At 38.2% G+C, this 22,173-nt stretch overlaps 1 protein-coding gene and 1 long non-coding RNA gene across 11 annotated transcripts in view; one reads left to right on the forward strand and one right to left on the reverse strand.

Annotated features, from left to right (window-relative positions):
- The window catches only part of LOC115607527, a 121,373-nt gene extending 101,676 nt beyond the window's left edge, over window positions 1-19,697 (forward strand). The window contains exons 1-3 of one of the 3 annotated variants that reach the window (XR_003991260.1): window positions 17,766-17,935; window positions 19,345-19,441; window positions 19,527-19,685. This is a non-coding gene — a long non-coding RNA (uncharacterized LOC115607527). Of the gene's footprint in view, window positions 1-17,765; window positions 17,936-19,344; window positions 19,442-19,526 lie in introns of those variants that run through there. The other 2 variants (XR_003991259.1, XR_003991258.1) reach the window with 2 other exon arrangements.
- GALNT18 (polypeptide N-acetylgalactosaminyltransferase 18) overlaps window positions 9,457-22,173 on the reverse strand; it is a 231,306-nt gene continuing 218,589 nt past the window's right edge. For 3 of the 8 annotated variants that reach the window (XM_030484929.1, XM_030484931.1, XM_030484926.1), the window contains one exon: window positions 9,457-9,961. Coding sequence is in view for 4 of the 8 variants with exons in the window: in XM_030484931.1 (XP_030340791.1) it covers window positions 9,815-9,961 (147 nt within the window). In the remaining 4 variants the exon portion in view is untranslated. Of the gene's footprint in view, window positions 9,962-14,630; window positions 14,796-17,305; window positions 17,402-19,206; window positions 19,281-22,173 lie in introns of those variants that run through there. The other 5 variants (XR_003991254.1, XR_003991253.1, XR_003991255.1 and 2 more) reach the window with 5 other exon arrangements.

The following is a 22,173-nucleotide window of genomic DNA, read 5'->3' on the forward strand; positions in this document are numbered from 1 at the left end:
TACACTAAAAAACTAAAACAGTATTTTCTTCTGTTGCGTGAGAAATGACAGCGCTGTTGAGACGTTGTCCGAGTACCTGCAAGAGTGAGGAGAGCAAGGCTGGCGCTGAATTACTGGGGTGTCAGAATGGTTATTTGCAGAACTGTGATGTTAGCTCCTATTAGTAACAGCTGTAAAAACCAACTTGGATTCCTGCTGTGTATAGACAGTGGCTATGGTGCTTGCAGTTTCTAAGGGACATGGAATTACTCCTTTACTAAGGTGCTACCAGTAGACAGACTGGAGCACTAAAAAGAATCTGCAAGATAATTACAGGTAATTGTCTTTGGAACTTTAAACAAAATAATAAATAACTAGAAGGCTGTGCTAGCTCATTTCATCAGTGACCAGATGTTAAACATAGTATATTCTTGCAAGACTTTGTGAAAATCTCTGCGTAGTCCCTCTCTCCACCACATACATGCTCACATACTGCAAGTCCACCTTAAAGTGGACTTCATATCTTACGCATTTTGTATCTACTGCTTACATCTAACATTTCACCCTCAGCACCCTGTCTTAGGAGTGGCACAGCCTCTGTTAGGCAAGAGGAGGCTGAGGTAAGGCTGAACAATTTGAGAATCCTTCCTACCATTAAGTACTGTGAATCACTTTGTGTTTTGTGATCTATGAAGCTGTCACTCCATGTTTCTCCTGCAAGATGTTGTACTTCAGAGGACAGATTTGTTACCTATGGTGTCTTGCACCCTTTTTCAACAAACCTGCTTTGCTTCTTTCTGACCTTTTCTAAGTAGGAGGAGTGAGTGTCTACAGCCAAAATTGTACATGGTTCACCTTTTCTGGTCTGTAGCAACTGTTTCAGGCCAAACCAGTTGCTGTGGTAGTGTCCCCTCTTTGTGCAGAGTGTATAGGGAACAACTGAATCTCTGAAAAGTGCAGTCTTCAAAAACGACAACATAAAGCAAAGTTCAGCCCCTGTTCCCTTTTTTGGTAGATAAAGAGATGAAGGAAAATATTTTGATCTCTGTGATGGTCAGTGTTGCCTTGTGCTGTAACTGATCACTTAACCTAGGTAGAAGACAAAAAATGGACTCAGGCTACCTGTGAAGTACAAGCAATGTTTTCCCTACCAACAAGCTGACGGATGTTATTTCCGTTTCTGTAGAGACAAGTTTCATTTGCTGAAGAATTCTTGGGTTTTTTGTATGTATGTGGGCTGGAATTTGGAAAACTGTATACAAATTTACAAGGACCTAAAGTATTAATTAGAGTTGTTTTTTTTTCTGAACAGCAAAAAGCACCCCCCTTTTATTCTTGCAGATCTAAAATATGTGCTCAGAAGTAACACCTTTAAAAGAATTCAGCTCTTTACAAAGGTCTACTTTGCAATAATAAAGATATTGTTAGTCTGTGGACAAAGAAGAAATTGTGTTCCTTACTACAGTTGCAGTTAAAGCAGTTGTTATGGCAACTATTGCAGTGTCTTTATTGGTATTTCTACTGTAATCTTTGGGAAAAGCAGAAATCTCTTTTGCTCAACTGCATGTGACTGGTAGAATGGGGGACCAAGATGCTCCCTCTTGCCCGGTAGTAAGATTAGGATTCTGGTAATGTGTTTTAAGTTAACCTTCCCCTTCCCTATGGAATAAGGAAGGAAGGGCTGCCCATAACTGCAGATTGTGCACAGATAGACACGGGATCAGAGCACTACTTCCAAACCTCTTGGTACCCAGAAGGCCTGTCCGAAAGTACAGCCAGATGGTTTCGCATGTCAGTCTTGTTAGCCAAACCTCTATGTGCTGCTCCCAGGGAAGTGTGATATGTGTCATTTATTGAGTGTCTAGAGGTCCTATCCAAATATCTGACAAGAGTCAGAAACTGTTGCCTGTGTGGTTATTGGGTAGTTTAAGAATATTCAACAGCAATGTTTGTATTACCTTTGTGGATAGTCCCTCAAGTGCAATACCTTCCAGTTGTGAAATGAGGTTTGCATTTAGGCATTTGTCTACAGTTTACCTGCAAAGCTGTGTGTGCTTGTTTGGCTTCAAGCCAAACTTGGACTAACTAATTTTTTCCTCGACTTTTTGTTTCAGCTGTTTGTTTACTTTCATAGTTTCAACTTTGTTTTGCACTATTTTTGTGGTGGTTATTACTGTAACAGTAAAGTATCTGGAGAGGTCAGAAGGGTGGTGTTTCACAGGCAACTGTTGTTACGTATGCCAGTGGGATTTCTGCTCAGATTTTAGGAGAAGGGATAATACAGGTGCTATCTCTGAGTTAAACATTGGACACCTGTAAAGTGCAGTGTGGAAAAACAGCTAAGAGTCAGCATCTGCTTTGTGATGGATTTCTAGCTTTAGTGTCAGGAGCTCAGCACTTGGTGAATGGAGAAACGACAGAAAATGTGTAAGTTGCAGAGGTTCAATAGCTATGTGAATATCAGCACATGCTCTGACCATACATGGCTTTGCACAAGGCAAGTGCATGTTGCCTGATCAGCTTTACCATGTTGTTTTCCTGCACCTTCATTCTAACTGGATAACTGCCTTTCTGCTAGGGTAAATGTCAAGTGATCAATATCTACAATTGTGCTTTGCTTCTTCAGCTATGAGCTCCAAGGGACATCTGTTGACAGCAGAAGAAAATATTGTTTGCTCTCTGACTTCCAACTCTTATATTCTGTCTTTATGTAGATGGGAAGGCCTAGAGTATTTTGAAGACATATCCTACATGTTAATACCTTTTTTATAAAGATGATAAAACATTGACTGTGTGTTTCTTTTCCCATATGCTTTGTACTAGGCAAACTTCTGTGTTGCATCAAAGAACTAGAGAGCAGTCTCTGATAGTATACAGGAATCTGGGAGTCAAATGAAAATTGCACTCAAATTAGAACTCATGAAACCCATTTTTTGGATGTAAAACTGTTGTTGCTTCCAAGCATTCGGAGGAGTTGTACCATGAAGCAACCTGAGTCTGCTTCTCCGTATCTTTTCCTATTCCCTCTTTATGCAGCCTCAGCCATGCCTGGATACAGCCAGAACTGCTGGCAGACCGCACTCCTGCAGTTTCCTTCCAGCAGTCTCACTATCAAAAAGGCAAATTAGCACCCATGATTTTAAGAGACTATTGAACTGTGACACAGCTGATCACTTTTAAAGTCTTCAGTGATATATATGTATCAGAGAGTGCTCTGGGGAAGTGTGAGGTGTGACTTGTCAGCAAATCTGTTGGAAAATTCAATTTTCCTGTACCTCTTACTCATGTAGTAATCTTTAATAGTCTGTTGATTCTATAGTGCCCTTAATAGTGGCAGATATTGTATGGATGTAAAAGAAAGGCATGGATCAATAGGCCATAATTCAATTAATAATCACGAGTCAGGTTTTAATAACAATGTTCCTCCTGGAAAGCATGCGACTCTTCAACTCATCCCACAAAATTGACCGGCAAGAAAAGATGATAGCTCTTTAGCTAATTTGATTATGTGATAATACTTATCTTTCATGAAAGGTCATGAGAATGTTTTCTATAAAGTAAAGGATAGCTTCTGCAGGCAATCTAAAGTCTAAGTGAATAGACAGGCTTCTGAAACTACATCAGTAAACCTTGACTTGTGTGAGCTTAGATAGGATACACAATCTTATTTTCAGATCTTTTCAGATGATGACAGCTCCATGTGATTTAATCTCTCCCAGGAAATGTCAGTCAAGGATTTAATACCTGAAAGCATCACTTTCAAGAAGCAGAATTATTTAAATTTGCCGTCCTTGACAGCAGTTATTGATTGTGAGACCAAGCAGATAAAGTCATGCTATGGAACAATACAGTGGTTTAAAATGAACTGTTTTAAATCTGAAGAATGATCTTGAGTATTTCTGTCTCCCTGCTGTCAAATTTGAGAGGCTTTTTCTTTAACTTTGTTGACTGCTAAATACATAGAAATCATAACAGTAAGATGCCCAGGCACAAAATACACAGATTGGAAAAATGGAGGTGGCATGCATTGCATTTAGCTGCAGGCAGAAAGATTAGGTATCTAATATGTAGCCCCTGTATGGTGCTTCAGAGTAATTCAGTTTAAACTTGGACTCTGCATTATAGGAATGTAATCAAGATTAGGAAAGTGATACTTGCTTGAAATTTAGTTGCTACTGATACCGGTTTTCTGTACCCAAGTAAAACATGCATATCATGTGAGGAACAGTAAAAGTCCAGGTGATTCACTTCTCTAGCATGATGATGATCTTTCTTCACCTCTTGAGAAAACAAGCTCTCTCCAAATGGCTGCCAAATCTAACTAGGTATGTTCAGCATAAATATGTAGAGCACCAGATCTGTTTTGGAAGGTTGCTGCCCGTAGGATAACTTTTAGTTCTTGTCTCTGCAGTGCTTGTGCTGTACTTTTTCAGCTGTTAGAAAGGTATTCTCAGCATCCAGTGTGGCTGTTAAGATCACTTTTTGTATAGGTTTGCAGTGCATATGTGAGTTCTGAACACCACCGACACTCATGTATGACCAGGGGTTATTTGTGGAATTGTGAGTCTTGCTTGAGCTGTACTTTGGGAATCCAGGCCAGTTCCTCATAATGTGGAATTGATGATGTTCCTCAGAGTCAATATATGTGTGCAGACTTATACTAGGCGAGGATTCATGACTGTTGCTAGCAGGTTTTACAGCATTTCAGTATTTTCATGCTAATGTTTAGCTTTGGATTTGAGTAAGAACTGCTTGGTCATCTTCAGACTGTGGGAAGTGGCAGGAGTTTCAGTTTGTATTTTGTCTCTGGTTGTTCAAGATCATCTGTAGACGTATTTGGGACAGAAGTTTGGGGCATATTCTTACTATCTTCTCTTTATTTGTATTTCCAGAGCATTTGGAACTCAAGTGACAAAAGACTTACTTTTCATTATATAGCTGAACAATGTCTGGGAGAACATAAAAAATTTAAAAATAACAGTAAACAACAAAAATACAAAGCAGAAACCCCTTATTAGCAGAAGCTGAAGATAAGAATGTAGCCTTTGGTGGTTTGTTTTGAATTGAAATGAGTGCCATTTTGTCCATGTCATCTACAGCAAATTATTCACAAGTGGGATAAGAATTGCTGTCACATGTGGCCACTTCAAATACAGGTATTTCATTTCCTATCGGTGCTTTCAGAAAATGAACAGATCTTCCTGAGCTTAATTGTTAGTATGACAGTTCTATAGCAAGTGTTAAAGATGAGGCAATACAACACTGACATACTAGTGATTTTACCAGTGGGAAAAGATCAAGTGCCAAGCTGAGGCTTATGGTATTCTTTGTGTGTGCTGACAAGAGCTTTCTCTTCATTCTCTGGCCCCATGGAGAGGTGGCAATCCTCTGCAGCCAGTGTGCTCTGAGCTGTGTTTGGGGTTTGTGGACTAGATTTACTCTACTACATATTTACCAAATTGCTGCCTTTGGCCAAGGAGACGCATTTTTATGCCCCCATAAGCTGAGGCATCAATAGCCCCCTAGATTTGGCTGCACAATCTGACTTCTCTTTTGTGGATAAATGAGTGAGCAAAAGATTTCGGGATAGCTGTGGATTTGGGTTATGGGGCACCCAAGTTTAGCTGCCAGAAGAGGCAGGATTTTGTAGAGCTTTCTAGTAGTAAGAGAGCATCAGTATTCTAAAAATCTTGTGTTCTATTGTTCATAAAAAATCTGTACCACCTACGCAGAGGACCACTGACCAAAGATGTTGGCGGGGTTTAAAGGATGGACTTAACCTCTTAATACTTTCTTTTAGATCTGAGCGGTCATCACTTAAACTGTGGTTCAGCATTTCCTTAGAATCATTCTTCTTTTTAAAAGCTGAAGAGAAATTGCATTTACCTCTGCCCTTTTGCAAGTAATATATATTTGGTGTTTTCATATCGTAAGATGGAAATACAGATATTCTTTTAATTGGATAATTCTGTCCTATCATATATGCACTTCAAATGAGGCTACTTCACTGGAAATAATATATTATGATAAAAAGTATATTTCTGTGGTGCTACAAGCAGTTTTCACATGGCTTCTGACAAATATCCCTTTCTGAGTCTATGCATAACAAGACTGAATTCAGGTAAAACAGTCAATTCCACCTGACAATGCAAAGCTGATGTTAGTTAATAAACAAATATACATTGCTTTGCTGTTTCAGAATGTAGCTGTGAATGACATTCCTGAGCTTCATGTTCTGCACTTTTAAGTATTTTCATGATAAAAGCAAGGTGTGTAGGGGGGAATTTAAGACATACTACAGCAAATCAGTAGAGAACATACTGTTTTATTCAAAAGCCTTAATGATTGCCTCCTGAGCCTCTGTATTAGCACAACTGTTTTGTATTCTGGTTTTGAGAAGTTATTCTGACTTAACCCTATGGTAAACCTTTAACATTTATTTTAACAAAAGATGAAATATGATGACATTATGTTCTGCTTTTTTGTCAGCGTTAAATGGTGGTGATGAAGGTATTCTGGGTAGCGCAGTGATAGGACATGTAGGACAAGAGGTAATGCCTTTAAGCTGGAAGAGGTCAAGTTTAGGCTAGATATAAGGAAGAAATTCTTCCCTGTGAGTGTGCTGAGGCCCTGGCACAGGTTGCCCAGAGAAGCTGTGGCTGCCCCATCCCTGGCAGTGTTCAAGGCCAGGTCGGACGGGGCTTGGAGCAACCTGGTCTAGTGGAAGGTGTCCCTGCCCATGACAGGGGGTTGGAACTGGATGAGCTTTAAGGTTCCTTCCAACACAAACCATTCCATGATTCTATGTCTTTAACAGATGAAGTACGCTTTAATGTGGTTTCTTCCCCCAGCAGTATGTGTGTACATGCATGCTTATGTTTTATATAAAAATTTTATACATATATGCATTTAGTGGTGTAGATATATAAATACACAGAATTTAAATAATTTAGGGTGTAAACAGTATTGTGGAGCATACTATTGATGTATGACCTTGAAATCTCAATGTTTTCCTTTCTCTGTAGGGAATACTCCACTGAGTATTCAGTGCTACCTAGTATAGAATGACATGTGACAGCTACTTACTTATCACTTTTGGAACTGCCTCTTGATCAATATGTATAAAATGGCTCAGTGATGGGTGTTGACTGATTAACTTCTTATTAGCAAAGGCACAGAAGGTAGTACAACTAAGGCCTGACGTTGGTGGAATAAATTTTGGTTTTTCAAAAAGATTAAACCAAAAATAACTGCCTTTCCATAGCAAAAGAGAACAATGCTAAGCCCTATTCTGTACAGTCATTCCCAGTGGATGTTAACAAATCTGGGAGGACCAGGGAGGTGAGAGTACTCTTGAATTCTCTTGTTTGAGTTCTAGCTGGTAATGAACAGGTACATATAGCTGAATTGCTGTAGTATAAAGTAATATTTCAAGTCTAGATTATGGGTTCTTTTCCCCCCAATGTTTATTTTTATTTCCACTGTAGTTACTAGAATTGCAGTGCAATCAAATACAAAAGCACAGTTACCACTGAGGGATTCCCAGTAATGTTGTTCTGTTTTAGAGAAGCTGAAGAAAACTGTCTCTCAGTGCAGGCCCCACGGGAACCGGGGGGAGCAGCAGGTTTAGAATGGGTGTGTAGCAGGCTGGATAGCACCCAACATGGCTTGGTGAGATCACATGGGTCACTGGAGTTGTTTTTGGTTTTTTTTATGTCACTTCAGCAGTGAACATCAGCATGCTGCTGCAATGTAACTGGGAATAACTGCCATCTGCTTTGGGCAAATCATAGACGTATTTTGGTAAGAAACAAAACAGTTCAGAGCTCAGCTCCCTCCTTTCACTTTTGCGAGGTCTTTATTTTTTATGAGAACTCTCCCTCTTGTTCTCGTAAAAGAAAAAAACCCAAACCAAACCCAGAAAGTGGCTGCTCAGAGCACAGTAGACCTGTAAGAGTCAAGAAGAGGCTGGTTTGATCTGTACTACTTGTTTTTCTCTTATGGCTGCATTTCCATGCACTGAAGTCTTGGTATCTTTGCTGAAAGGAAGCTTAGTTTAGCTCATTACTCTGAGTTCTGTGCTTTCTCTGTCTGAATGTGCTGTTTCCTCTTTGTTCATCTGGAATGCCTGTGAAAAATAAGTCCAGTTGGTCAGTGGCAGAAGTTGGGAATGTTCAAAATGCATTCCATGCACTGAGCCTTCTCCCATCGGGACACTGCACGTGCTCCAGTGTGCAGAAGGCTTGGCTCACTTCTGTAGCAACATCCTGTTTTCTCTACAGGTTGAAATTAAAGCTTCTTTATCTTGTCTAGTTATGGTACACTAACACTTGGGTTATTGATGATCTTTCAGGGTTCTCATTTTAACAGGAGTTTTCACTCAAACAGGCCTGAGGGGCCTCTGAAATTGGTCCAAGTGCAGGTGTTAAGCCCATCTTTATTGGCTGATACTGTTTTCCTGTTGTTGGTTCAGCGTTTTCCTAGCTAAGAAGAGGCAGATGTATGGTAGTTATATATAGCAGAAGGTTGAACACATACGATTAATGTGCCACATGACTTATTAAACAGTCATAAGAAACAATACTGCTAGCTGGTCCTGAATGTGAAGCCAGTCTGTAAAAGACAGTTTGGCACATAACCAACTCCAAAAGAGGTTATGACTGTTACTTAAGGTAACAAACAACAAAATAAAAAGAACAAATAGGGTAATAAAAGAGAGGGAATTTACATACAAATAAAAGCAGTTGGAAATAAAGTGTTCTCTTTTATCTCATCAGAGTTTTTCTTCCTCTCCTCATCCCAGTCTTAGCTGTGAAGAGATAGGGCATTGCATTCCCACCTCCTTAAAGGCAGGGAGAAAGACAGAGTGTATTCATACTTTTTGCTGTTGCTCTTGGATGGAGCCATTTTTATCCAAGGTCTGTGGTATGCAGGGCACAGTGCATTTAAAAAAAAGCAGTTGTAAGAACTATGAACAATTGGAAGAAAAGTGCAGTCACTGAAATGGAGGCAAACCCATTGAGAAATGTCAGGGAGTTTATTTTATTTTTCTTCTGATAGGTGCTGCTTTTCTCTTGTAGCTTTTTTTTATTATTATTATTTTTTTTTTTAATTAATTCTCTTCCCTGTTTCACTTGAGCCCTGGGGTTTTCTCTGTGGCTTTATTTAGTAATACTGGTGAGGAAATTTATCTGTGTGGACCCATTATACACCTGTACACCTGCACACACCGCACCGCATCACACCACATCTCTGCCTGTATTTGCACACCAGTAGATAGAGTGACCTAGACAGGTCTCCCTGGAGGGAGAAAGGAGAAAATCCGCCCTCACTGCAGCTTCTAGTGTGCAGGTAAGACTTTTAACCACAAGTCTGGAGAGTACTGATACTCGGCAACAACTTGCTGAGAGAGATCAGGCTTGGGTGAAACCACCACTTAACTTCCAAATGGATTTCCATGGAGACAGCCAGACAGTAACAGTGTTTGGACTTTTTTATTCAATAAAAGTTTGAGTTATAAATATTTTCCATTTGTTTCCTATTTACAGTTGTAAAATATTTTAGGATAGCCTACCCATCACCTGTCATTCAATGTCTCTATAAATGCCATGAAAACATCAGTGTGAAATAAAAAACGTCTTATTTTCAGCCCACAAACCCAATTTCCACACACTCACAAAATAAAATCAAAGGGAAAAAAGAGAGGAGAAGAGAAACCAGGGTCGGGGGTGGTGGGGTGGGTGGGTGTAGAGGGGCAAGAGGACTACAGTACAGCAGGCAACAATGCAGTATTTGCTACACAGTAGCAAAAGAAATGGGTAAAAAATTTAGTCTGCTATGATGACAAGCTTTTCAGGACATTTGTTATAGACCAGCGTTGTCCAGTGCATTTCTGAAGGACGAGTTGAAATCCAAATTCATTTTCATTGTTTTCCTGCAATTCCAGGCAACGCTTGGATTTTCTGTTCTGGATTGGACCTCCCTTTAAAGATGGTAAGGAAAAAAAAAAAAAGAGAATTGTTTGGATTAAACATTGTGAACTTGTTGCATTGCTCCTGTACGACAGCAGTATGATATATTGTATATAGATTAGAGAACATTCCAATGTCCATCTACTGAAGTCCACTGCTACTGTGAAAAATGTTTCCGTTAGAGACAAGATAAGCACTAGGATGGATCTGGAGTGAACGTTCCCTTTGTCACAGGCTAGTTCAATCTCTGCTGGGTTTTAGAATGGCCTCAATTGCCTGGTTACTATTTCAGCAAATGAGGTTTCTAGAATCGAGCTGCATTTCTAGCTGTGCTCTTTAACCACAAGACAAAAGCTTTCCTGTTTGCTTCAGTTACCTAGCTTAGTGCACCTCTGAAATAGCAAAAAACAGGCAGGAGAGGACCAGTGCCTTGGCTGCAGGAGTCCTGTCTGTAGGGTAAAATACAAAAAATTGTTTATTCTTTGAATTCTGAAATGAACTGTCTTTTGTAATCTTATGTTGCTAATCAACAGCATTGACTCTTCAATTCTCAGCTTAGTACTGCCATACCTTCACTGTTGAGTTGCAGCAGATCTTAAATCACTGGGGCTATCACACAGTGAAATATAGACCTAAATTACAATTAAATCATCATGTAGATGGCATAAGTTACCTTTTTCTTTTTTTTTTTTCTTTTAATTTAATTCTAGTTTCAGTTGGTTCTTCACCTCTTTTCTGTTTAGTAAAGATAATAGGTAACTTGTACACATTAGTGTCTGGGAAGATTCCTCCAAGATATACAGAGCAGTGTAATTCACACAGAGGCTGAAAGTCTGACTTTCTCTACAGTATCTTGGACTCGTGTAGTAGAGAATTACTGGTTTAATCTGCAAATCAAAGACTGGGATGTAAGTCAGTACAGATTAGTACAGCTAAAGTATGGAAGGAGCAGCTGCATTTAAATTACTGATTTGTACAGTGGGGAAAAAAAGTTGCTATAAAAAGAAAACAATCACCCAACCCCATGCAAAAAACCCGCCTCATCAGTTTTGTTCAAGCCTGTGTTATACCTTGCATCAGAAAGTCATAACTGGATTGATTTCTGTTATAATTGCAAGGAAATTGGCATAAATCTCATATAAATGCTGAGTTTGCTTTTTCAGAGAAGGCTGTTCCTCAGAGAAGGGTAGCTTGTGCCATTCAGAACAGGTTGTACTACGTTCGGACTGGTGACTGGGGGGGTGTTCCCTCTTCTCCTATCCGTAATACTCAGTAAGTACTTTGTGTGAGAAGTGAGAGTTCTAAAAACTTTCTCTGTGAGTTCTAAAAACTTTATTTTGGACCTTGCTAATGACATCCAGATTTAGGCTTGAAAGCTCTAAGTTTTAAATATAGCTTTGGGTAAAAGACAGACCATTTCTAATATAATCCTCAAAATTCAAAACATGAGGCTCCCATAAATCCTCCTTGGTAGTCCTATGTGCAGTCTAGATACAATTTTTCACTGATTCCTTTACTTGACAGAGAGGCACACAGCAGGCATTTTAATATACCTCTATAGCAAAATGCTGACTGAACTGTATTTTCCCACTGCTGTGTAACTATTATTGACATTCCTATTAATAATGGTAGTTTAATGTGGGTGTCTGGTGGGAGCATAAGCTCTAAGCTATCTATAAGCAATATAACTGCTTGGCATGCAAGAAACATGAAGAAATGAGAATGAGAAATTAGTCAAATCTTTATGATACAGTATTTCTTCCTTACCCTAAACACACACTGTACCCCCTATGTTACTTTGGCCTTTTAAATCTTACTGTGGTGAGATTTTTTTTTTTCTTTCCAAATGAATTAGGTCCCTCAGATATAAAACACTGAGGTAATGGATATTGTCTCATTGCCAAAACCCCTCAGTTGTGGGCTGGTTTGGGGGGGGCTTTTTTTTTGTTTGTTTGTTTGTTTGTGTTTTTTCTTCCTTTTCCCCGCGCCTGTTTCTCCCCCTAGCAAAACATACATTTTCTATTCTTTATAAGAACTCTTGATTCTGGTTTTTTTTCTCTGCACAGACTCAGTATGGTATGGCACACAGGGTCAGCTCCCTGGGTTTGGGAGTTGGGAATTACAGTTTACCACAAGTTCTTCTGCCTAAACCCAAAATTGAGATCAACTTCCTTGTACTTACAGCTGATGCTGGGGGTGCTTGTGGTGTTGTCGTTTAAGTTTACTAATTCTGTATCTTTCATTTATCAGTTAGTCTTCTCTCAGTTTTGGTGTCTAAGACATCCTCAGCTCAGATCTTGCCTAAGGAAGCAAGGGAAAGATGCTGTCCTACTTCCTGTCTGGTCAGAAAACTAACTAGTTATGGGAGGCTAATTCAGGTCCATTACTTGCCCGAATGGTTTCTGCAGTCTGTTCATCATTAGCATTTGGAACCCTAAAGTCAAATGCAGACAAAAGTGTTCTTTTAGTTAATTCTGGTTTTTGTAATCATTTAGTAAAATTTGTATAAAACTGACAGTCATGTTTACCACTTGCTCAGCAAAATGGTTTATTGTAATACTACACTTCAGGCTAAGTGAAAGGCAAGTTGTTGCCTCTCTGCTGCCCTTTCCTCATCCTAGGTAAGACCTCTACTTTCCAATTCAAAGGCAAAAAATTGATACTCTAGGGTTAGGTCTTTAATCATGATACATAAAATACAATTCTATAGGCTGAAACAATTTAAAGAGGAATTCTGCCCATCTGAACAGAATCAGGATTAAGATCAATGCTGATGAGAGGCAGCTCAATGGCAGTAGAAGTCTCAAGAGGATAAATAAGTATCCAGGTCAACTATTTTATAAAAATAGGCTGAATATAACATCACTAGCAAGTTTGACTGAAAACTTGATGGGTTTTGCAACACAAATTGAAGCAATTCCTGTGAGAGGCACAAATGTTCTCAATGCCTGCTGGTAGCCTTAGATGCATATAAAACTGATGGAGTGCCTCATAAGCGTACTTTTAACGGTAACGCTCTCTCAAGTCACACATCCTGTTATGACCAATAGCTATGAGAATGTGACATAACACACAGTGGAAAGCAATACTTTTGACTTGCTTTAGAATTACTGTACTTTCTGCATATCTGTAAGAAGTTTACTTTCAAGTCTTTCACTAAAGTAGAATTTATCCAATAATATGGCATCTAAGAACGCAATTTGCTGTGCCTGCAAACAGCTACAGTACAAGGATGGTCCAACATGCTTGGTAGGCAGTCCCTTGTGAGTCTCTTCCATGTAAAAACTGACTTGCTTTTAGAAAGAACAGCGTGTTGTAAGTATATACTTACATATTCCAGATTAGAGCTGGAGTGCTAGTAAGCTGTGCAAAGTAATTAGGCAGTCTTTGCTGAACTGTTTTATGGTTTTTGGTTTGGATTACTGGGGTTGGTGGATACACAGTTCCCAAACCTTCCCCTTCCTGCATTTATTCTGCAGGGCAGTAAAGTGGGATAGGTCCTCTCTAGAATACTGGTCCTTTCAGAACCAGCCTTAGTTGAAAGCTGTCATAAAGTTTCTGTAGTGTCTAGAAGGCCTCACATCCAAAGGGATGGGAAATGGGAAAGAGCATTGCTACAGCTTCCTCTGCAAATACCAGAGATGTTAAATACTTTTTTTTTGGCAAAGAAATATGTACAGTGTGCACACATCATGTAACCTGGAACTCTGCCCCTCTGTACCACTGCTGCTGCAGAACTGGGGTAACATACCATGGCTCCTCAGACAAATGCCCTTCAGAACAAAGCATACTCTGACTTCATGACAAAAGATGCATTAAGAAGTTTCTGTAAATGTATACCTAGCTAAAAAGTCATGAACAGCTTATGGATTTTCTTGCCAAAAAGCTCACCTTATGGTTACTTATCTTTTGTGCTGGATGACAGGCCTTCTTTGTTACTCTGAAGTCAGATTTCCAAGATTATGTTTCGATATATGAACAAAAAGCACTTAGCAGGAAAAGAAGAGAGATGCTACCTCACACAGTTTAGGTATCTTAGAGAAGGATTCAAATGTGGATATATGGCATCATTAAAGCTGAATAAATAATTCACAACATCTAATTGATTTGGTCAATTTAGTCATTGTTTGTACTTGGCACATCTGCTAGATGTGATCCATGACATTCCTGTTGTTTAGGTGGGTGTGATGGGTTCTGTGAGGTGCAAGCTATTGTACTGGGTTTCCAAATTTCCCAGAAAAAGCTATGGAGAAAAGAAAAATGAGGAAGTGAGGTTGTTGCTTTAGACTGAACTAGCTCTTGGGCGTGTAGCTTAAGATAGGGTTTGATCACTTGTAAAAATGAGGGATATTAAATGAATGCTGGAGGCTGTCAGCATTACTGAAAACCAGACTGACTGATAGCTTTTTTTAACAAGTTACTTTCATTACAGGTTTTAAACCTACTTTTTTCTTATCACATTAAATCTCAAGTTATTCTATCTAAAAGAGAGAGGGGGAAAAAAAAAAAGTGCTCTTACCAGTTGCCTAACCATGGCTATTTCAGAAAAAGGTCTTACAAGTTTAATAAGTGTATCCAATCTTGTATCAGGTATGCTGTATAGATTGTTGCATTCACTAGTATGTAATTTTCTCTTTGTACCTCAATCACTGACCTCAAATATCTACATGTTCACTCTACCTTTCAGACAGAAACTCTGATCTTCACTATTGCTTCGATACATTTGAATCAAAGAATTATGCTGAGATATACATAACATAGATGGTCTCCACTCCAAACAGATTGCATGATCTTCTCGTGCATTTCCCCAGATTTTCAGTGACTGTTAGTACACCAAACTTAGTCCTAAAAAAAAAAAAGACTCAATTTTTACAGGTCATTTTGTCTTCTCTGTGGTCACTCTGTATGGATGTTGCTGCAGTGAGAAAGTGTTCATAGGAAAAAGTAAATAATTTAGTTCATGGAGTAAAATTAGTGTATTTTCAGTATTGCACATTGCTTGGAAATATTGGATGATGTTATTGAGACTAGAATTTCTGCCTTATAGTGGTATGAAGGATACAGGTATATAAAATATAGGTAATTGATTAATTCCTTCTCCAATCTACAGCAGTATGGCAAATTTTCCAACTCTTTGGCCTACAGGTGCTCTGTAAGTAAAACAGGCTCTATAACATACTCTTTGTTGTTCAAAAATTAATTTTAACTATTTAAACTGAAGTATTTTTCAGTGAAGTATATTGTTAGCTGTTGCTCTTCTTCAAGGGCACTTGGCACCTCATATATTTGATCTGGCTACTGTGAAAATAAGGTGCATTTAACTGCTGTTATGTGTATGAAATATTATACAGTATATATTATATACAATATAGTAAGTGTTACATATTCAAAAATGTCTCTCAGCATTTAGATCACTATTTGCTATTGACTAGGCAAATTAGACTCTTTTACAGGCACTTCTTAAACATGAATTTATTTTTCCAATACTAACCAAAACTAATTGCTGTGTACAACATAAACTTAGGTGTATTGTATTTTTGAAAAATTGAAAAATTGTATTTTTCCCCTCCTCCTCACTCCTCCTCCTGCACTCAGGTTCTGGTAGCCAGGTTGTCTGGTAGCCATCCGAGCACTGGCCTTACATCCACTGAATAAATACATCCTCTGACAATGGAATTAGACGTACCATTCAACCGTTACAACAATTTAATGTTTACATCACACTTTGTTTCATTCCACTACCAAGACTTCTGAGTGTTCAGATTTTACACAATCATAAATGCTAAATTTTCATACTGCTGCAACAAATTTTTAATACTGCAGCTGTGACAAATCAAATGATGCAGCCTTATCTGTATGTCCAAACTAGGTTTTAGTAACTAGTGCACTGCAATCCTTTTGTTTAATCTAAATTGGCTATGTGAATATAGAGCAGTCTAGGTTCTGAGCAGAGCCCTCTAGAGGTGTAATAGTTACATCTGAAGGAAATACACAATGCTGTTAATTATAGTATTTAAACAAAAACAATTTCCTGGCAAAAGGAAATGAAGTTTCATACAGAGAATGTAACTGGAGTAGAAAACAAATTACAGAGAAACAGCATAAAAATCAGAAATGGAATGTATGGATTTACACTTATCAGTAATTTTTTCCACATATAGATAGAATTTTGTCACGGATTTATAACAGACTACAAAGTCCCATTCTTAATAGCAAGATTAAAAAAATAATACCTTGCAAAGATATAAATAAATTCACTGAAATAAAAAGAAGCTCTTTAGGATATGCTTGCTGGAACTTCAGTTTACTAAGAAGACGGTGATAAAACTAAGAAAATTGAAGGAGGCTTTAGAGCAGAATACAGTAGCCAACTAGGAGGATCATTAGGGATTTTTCAGAAAGTAAACACGAATCATTACTGTGTTAGCAGTGGCCAGGAAATCGTTCTGACAGAACATCTGCAGAAACAAATATTCTAGGTATGCAATATGACTTTTTAAATTAGTTACTGAATACTGTATTATGTTGCTTTTCTGACAGCTAGGATGACCTAGCTATCAGTCAAAGTCAGTCCTTTGTAGAAATGGAAAAACTAGCTTTATGCTGTGCAGCTGATAATGATGCGCATGGATTTCGGACTACAGCTGTTGTCCTGAGTAAAAAGTTAACAGGCCAGTTCATTTAGAAATAAATTGAATGCCTTTTTGAGAACTGACAGTCATAAAAGAGTAAGCTCCAGAAGTACTTGTTGGTGAGAGATGATTTACAGGTTGACATTTTCTGATTTTTCTTTCTGACTACTGAAGGGGATGCTGTTGTAAGTGTGTCTCCTGCATCCTGCTTTTGTCATTTACTACTTACTGTCCTACTTGGGGGGGGGGGAAACCCCAAACAGAAAACTAAATGCAGAACCTACTATCCTGAGTTGTAGCTGGCTACTAGGTGCTCTAACTAGTTGTGAATGCTCTGAAGTTCAGAATTAGAACTTAAGATGTGTTTCTACACTATGTAAGTTAACAACAACTGCTACATTTTATACCTCCATCTACTAGCAGAAGCATTAGATACATGTAAATGCTGTGTTTCTAAACATGTTGAGTCCTGAGTGAGACCTGGCCTATAAAAAAGAATCCAAAGTTAATGTTCTGCACCAATGTCTTCTGCAGGGTAATTTTGTTCTATTTCCCCTCCCCCCAAGATAATCTTTCTTTTCATAGATTGTGCCATACAGTAGCTGCCTCTGTAGAGAAAGAATATTGTGATATAACTAGGAAAAAGATGGGTGTGCTGGATATATTGGCTTTATTTGCATGTTTTAGAAATATATTTTGTGAAAAGCTTAGAAAAGTTAGTTACCTTTTCCTCTTTCTTTCTGACATTACATATAAATGACTTCTGCAAACAAGTCAGGCTTGATTTATCTGCTTTGATCTAGGCTTGCTTCGAGATGTCTAAAGTAGAAGACAGAGAAAGGCAACAAAGATGCTTTAAAGTGTGATGAAATATTGAGATGGAGGGTATTACAAAATATGCCAAAATGAAATAAAATTAGGACTTTGCTTAGGATGTAAATGAAAATTAGTGGGATCTGACTTCAGTGATCAAAAGTATGAATAGCTGTGAATACCAACGTGAAGCTGATAAATGAACTTTCTACAGAAAAAAAGATTGTTAGAAATCTGTTATAACTGTGATTTATGTGGATATAGGAAACTTGTTGAATTAATGGTCACAGGCATCAATGTTCAGTGACTGACCAGATGTTTTTAGTGGTCTCAGTTAATTCCAAGAGCACTGATAAAATAACTTTTTATAGGCATGCCAAAATGATCATTCAGACAAATCAAATGTTGGTCTTTGTGAAGAGAACACATTAGCAGTCAAGATGGGAATCCTCCTGGTGCTATAGTTAACTACTGGCTCAGAATAGAGCTCATTTCTGTGAAGCAGCAAACTTCATTGCCTGAGACAGTCTTCTAGATAAGGTAATTAATCTAGTTAATTAATTTTCTGATCTGTGATGTAGCAAACTGTGTATTCCTAGATTTCACCTTTTTGATTGGTTTTGAAGTAAGCATCACTTCTGTATACAGAATCACAGAATTGTTTAGGTTGAAAAAGACCCTTAAGATCAGAGGCCAACTGTTAACCTAACCCTGCAAAACTCTTGTTAACATATCTTGCCACTTTTGAATGTGCACAAGAAGCAGTATTAGCTTGCTAATGAAAATCTGTTCACAGCATGCACCTGGAGGCTATGCCTAGGAACACCTTACTGCCTTATTCTCTTCTCTTTTTTCTCCTTATGGATGAAAATACTGTTCTAACATAGCATATCTAGAAAACTAATGCAAAGAAGAAAAGTTCACATTATTACTTTACCAACCTTAGCATAGGGGATACCTAGTTATTCATCTTCAGTCAGACAAATAAGAACCTCCTTTCGGCACAATTAGAAACCCCAAGATTTTATATTTTTCCTAGGAAAGTCATTTCCTGCAGACATCTTAACAGACTCCGAAAGATTTATGGGGTTTAGATGAGAGAAAATATGCATTGCTATTTCTTTGTGAGACTTAACTCTTACTAAAATGTAACTCCTTTGGAAAACAAAATTACTGAATGATAATTTTACTTCTTTTGTGTGTGTGTGTGGTGTATTCAATTAGTCTAGGTTTTTCTAATCTGAGTGCTCAATATGAAGGCTTCCTAACTAATTTTAACCCAGAAACTGAACTCTTTGCATTGTCATTATATGCTTATGATTAAACCAATCTCTAGAGATGAAGAAATAAATTGAGTGCCAACTGAAGAAAATTAAGAAATTAATTTGCACTAGTATTGCAATCGATCTGCATATTCTAACATGGGAATTTAGGTTGGGCTCTTTGGGACTCTGGTCAGAGTATCTAGTTATTTAAAATGGCTTTTTCCCTACTAACCACACAAATCTGTTAGCTGATGGTAATTGATACTGGGAAAGCAATCTCCTTGCAGCTGCTGCACAAACCTTGCGCAGTTTACTCAGACAATGGAAATAATCTATTTTTTGTCTGTTATACTGCATATTGTCACTGTCAGGTTCAGGATACCAGACTTGACGGCCTGATCATCTCGCTAAGTAACAAACTCTTTTCTCATCATATATATAAATTATGACATTCTGATTTAATTGCCTTCGAAGCGAACATTTTTCTCAAGCATTTGCATCTTGGTTTGTAGGGTGTTACTTGTTAGCCAAAACTTGCTTACATACATGTTGTTCTTGTTTCCACTGGAATTAAAGATGCAACTTGTACTGACTTGATCAGGACAGAGTTTTGTTTTCACCTGGGAAGTTAGAAATAATAAGAGATGTTTGCTAAAGGTAAAAATAATTCCATCTGTCTTGCAGCTGAGGAGTGCAGAACCCATGAAGTGATTGGTCCAGTAATGCAAAGGAAGGACTAAGAACAGAGCTCAGATCTCCCAAAACCCAGCCCCTTTATTTGGTAAGTGTTGCTTATTGGTCAAATTGTAGAAAACATTCTGGATTTGGCCATTCTTTTGCATACATGTCATTATAATGCCATGCAGTACCTTGTCAGCAGCAGCTGTCATCTGTGATTTTTGGATGGAGCCTGTCTGGACATCTGCAATTTGGAAAAATCAGGTGGAACTAGAACAAATAATTTCTTTGTAAATAAATGTGGTGTTTAAAATTATATGCTAAAATATGCAAATAAAGTGTCTGTTTTGAAGGAAAAAGCACGGGTATGTGTGAACTTTCTTCTAAATTAATTCAGCACAAGTGTCTTTGGAGCTTAAATGTAGTCCTCAGGAGAATAAATACTGCATAATATGATATACTGGGAAGGACTTGAAATGCACCCATTAAAAGCTATTTTACTGCTGTATTCTCACACAAACTTTCTAGCTGGCAAGTTCTACACCTAATTTGCCAAGATTAAAACTTGCCATTAGAAAACTACTCCAAATAGAAGAGTGAAATAGAAGGAAATTTTGGTTACTAGTAACCTACAGCAATAACTGAAAGCAAATTTAACACCAGCTGTTAAAACACATTATAATAATATTTGTATTTACTATTTTTTTCTGCATGTATTTTGCATATACATTTTCATATTTAAGTTGAAGTCAAGTATTCAAAATGGAGAAAGACAATGCTTTCAGATTTTTGTACTTCTAAACAACTCCATTCTGCATTAATGGGACTAAAGAGTTTGTAGGCTTATAGTAAGACATAGTTCAAAGAGTATAAAAAATCCTTATTCTAATACACCTGGTTGTAGAGAGTGTTCAATATGACAGGAAGACTGGTTAAGTTGCACATGAATTAAGGCCAAATCTACTAGTGCAAAACAAAAATTAAAACACTAAGTATCATTTTCTCATGTCTAAACAGAACAATGGTTCAGGTTCCTTGTCCTCCAGCTATAACACTTTGTGCAATTATCCAGTTAGTTAATTAAACACTGGCAAGTTAGGGCAATATTTGATCAAAGATGGGTAAGAGTTGCAAAGTATAGAAAAAACTGCTGCTGGTATACTGGACCCATACACCAACACTACATGGGGGCCCTGGGGCTCATGGAAGTGCTCTTTTGTGGTCGAGGTTTAAAACTTTACACTTGTCAAAGCTGGTTATTTAAAAATCAGATAGCCTCAGTAAAAATACAGGGCTTAACCTAGTCTGTTGGCTCAATTAATTGAATAATTAGGCTCTGTTTTCATGTTTCTTCTGCAGGATCAAAATCTGTGTTTCTTTTAACAGGATCAGAATCGCTTACTGTTCTGAGCTGCCAGGCAGACAACCACTGCATAATTACATAGCTGTGTGGCAGTACAGCATGTCTTCTATTGCAGATACATACTGAGTGTATCTGTGTCCTTTGGGGTTAGAAGTACAGCATAAATTCAAATTCCTGATAAATTAATGACGAAGTTTTTCTACCCCCTGGCTCTCATAATGGAAGAATCTGAAGAAGTTCGTGGGAACCATTGTTCCCTTAGACACACAGCTCTATTAAAATTAATCCCTCCTGTACATCGATGTCCTTGGCTAATGTATGGGTTGAGAACTGGGAGTGGACATTAGAAGGGAACTGCTGTTTAATGGTGTTAGCCTCCACTTCTGCACAAGGTATGCTCAGCAAGGGGGCATATGAAATTCGTACAGGGACTCTTTGCTTGCTTCACAGGCCTCCAGTTTAATCCTGCCATGCAGCCTGCACCCTGCATTCGCTTACTTGTTTGGGATGTGGCTGTGGGTAATGGTTCTAGCTAGGTGTAGTACTGCACATCCTTTGACTTTGTAAAATAAAGGCAGGGAAGAAGAATTCAAGATGACTGTCTGGCAAAGGCCAGAACATGTAGGAGGAATAAGATGTAAATACTTTCAGTAATTTTAAGGTCTGTTCTTTCTTTACATAGCTACATAGACTATCTATTTAATCTCTCTATTACCTAATACATATTTAAATGAGATCTGAATCATTATGTTTATCTGTGGAGTACTGTAACTGAGTAATTAATTTGCTCTTGTCTCATTTGCTCGTCTGTCTTTCCTTCTCCTTCCAAAGCAATTCCTACTGTGATATTTGGGAAATTATACATACAGTAAGTACAGTTGTCAGCAACAAATTTTATTTACAGCTTCTCAGGAAAGCATAAACCACCCACTGGAAGATTTCCTATGGAAACCTCCAGCACAAACTAGAATCACAATTCTCTGTAACATGTAAAAGCTATGTTAGCATTGCAGGCAGATGCAAGTGCTAGTGGATAAGGGTACACAGCACTGCTTGAGCACAGGCTCTACGTGGCCCTTCCCTCCCATGAGGGCTGTCCATCCCTACAGATGTGTACTCTTACCTTTCTATGGCGATCACACTGGAATTTGAATTACATAAATTAACACAGCTTGCTGTTTTGAAAATAATTCAACATGGAACAGCCTTGAAAGGATTAATCTCTTCAGTTTTTAGCTCTGCCTCATGTCCTTTCTTATACCTCTTTTTCCACTGAGCCCTCACCTGTCATGTTTCTCACAACAGTGGTGACAGTGAGGCTAGTCTGGTTAGAAGCATAAGAAACAGTCACACCCATATTTGCATATAAACATGACCACACTTCAAGGTAAAGAGTAATTACAGAAAAGCATCATCCTTTTGCCTTTTTTATGCTGCTGGAGGAGTCCTAACGTTCCATAAAGTATTCTCTA

The sequence above is a fragment of the Strigops habroptila genome, chromosome 4, assembly GCF_004027225.2.
Source record: "Strigops habroptila isolate Jane chromosome 4, bStrHab1.2.pri, whole genome shotgun sequence".
Lineage (NCBI taxonomy): Eukaryota > Metazoa > Chordata > Aves > Psittaciformes > Psittacidae > Strigops > Strigops habroptila.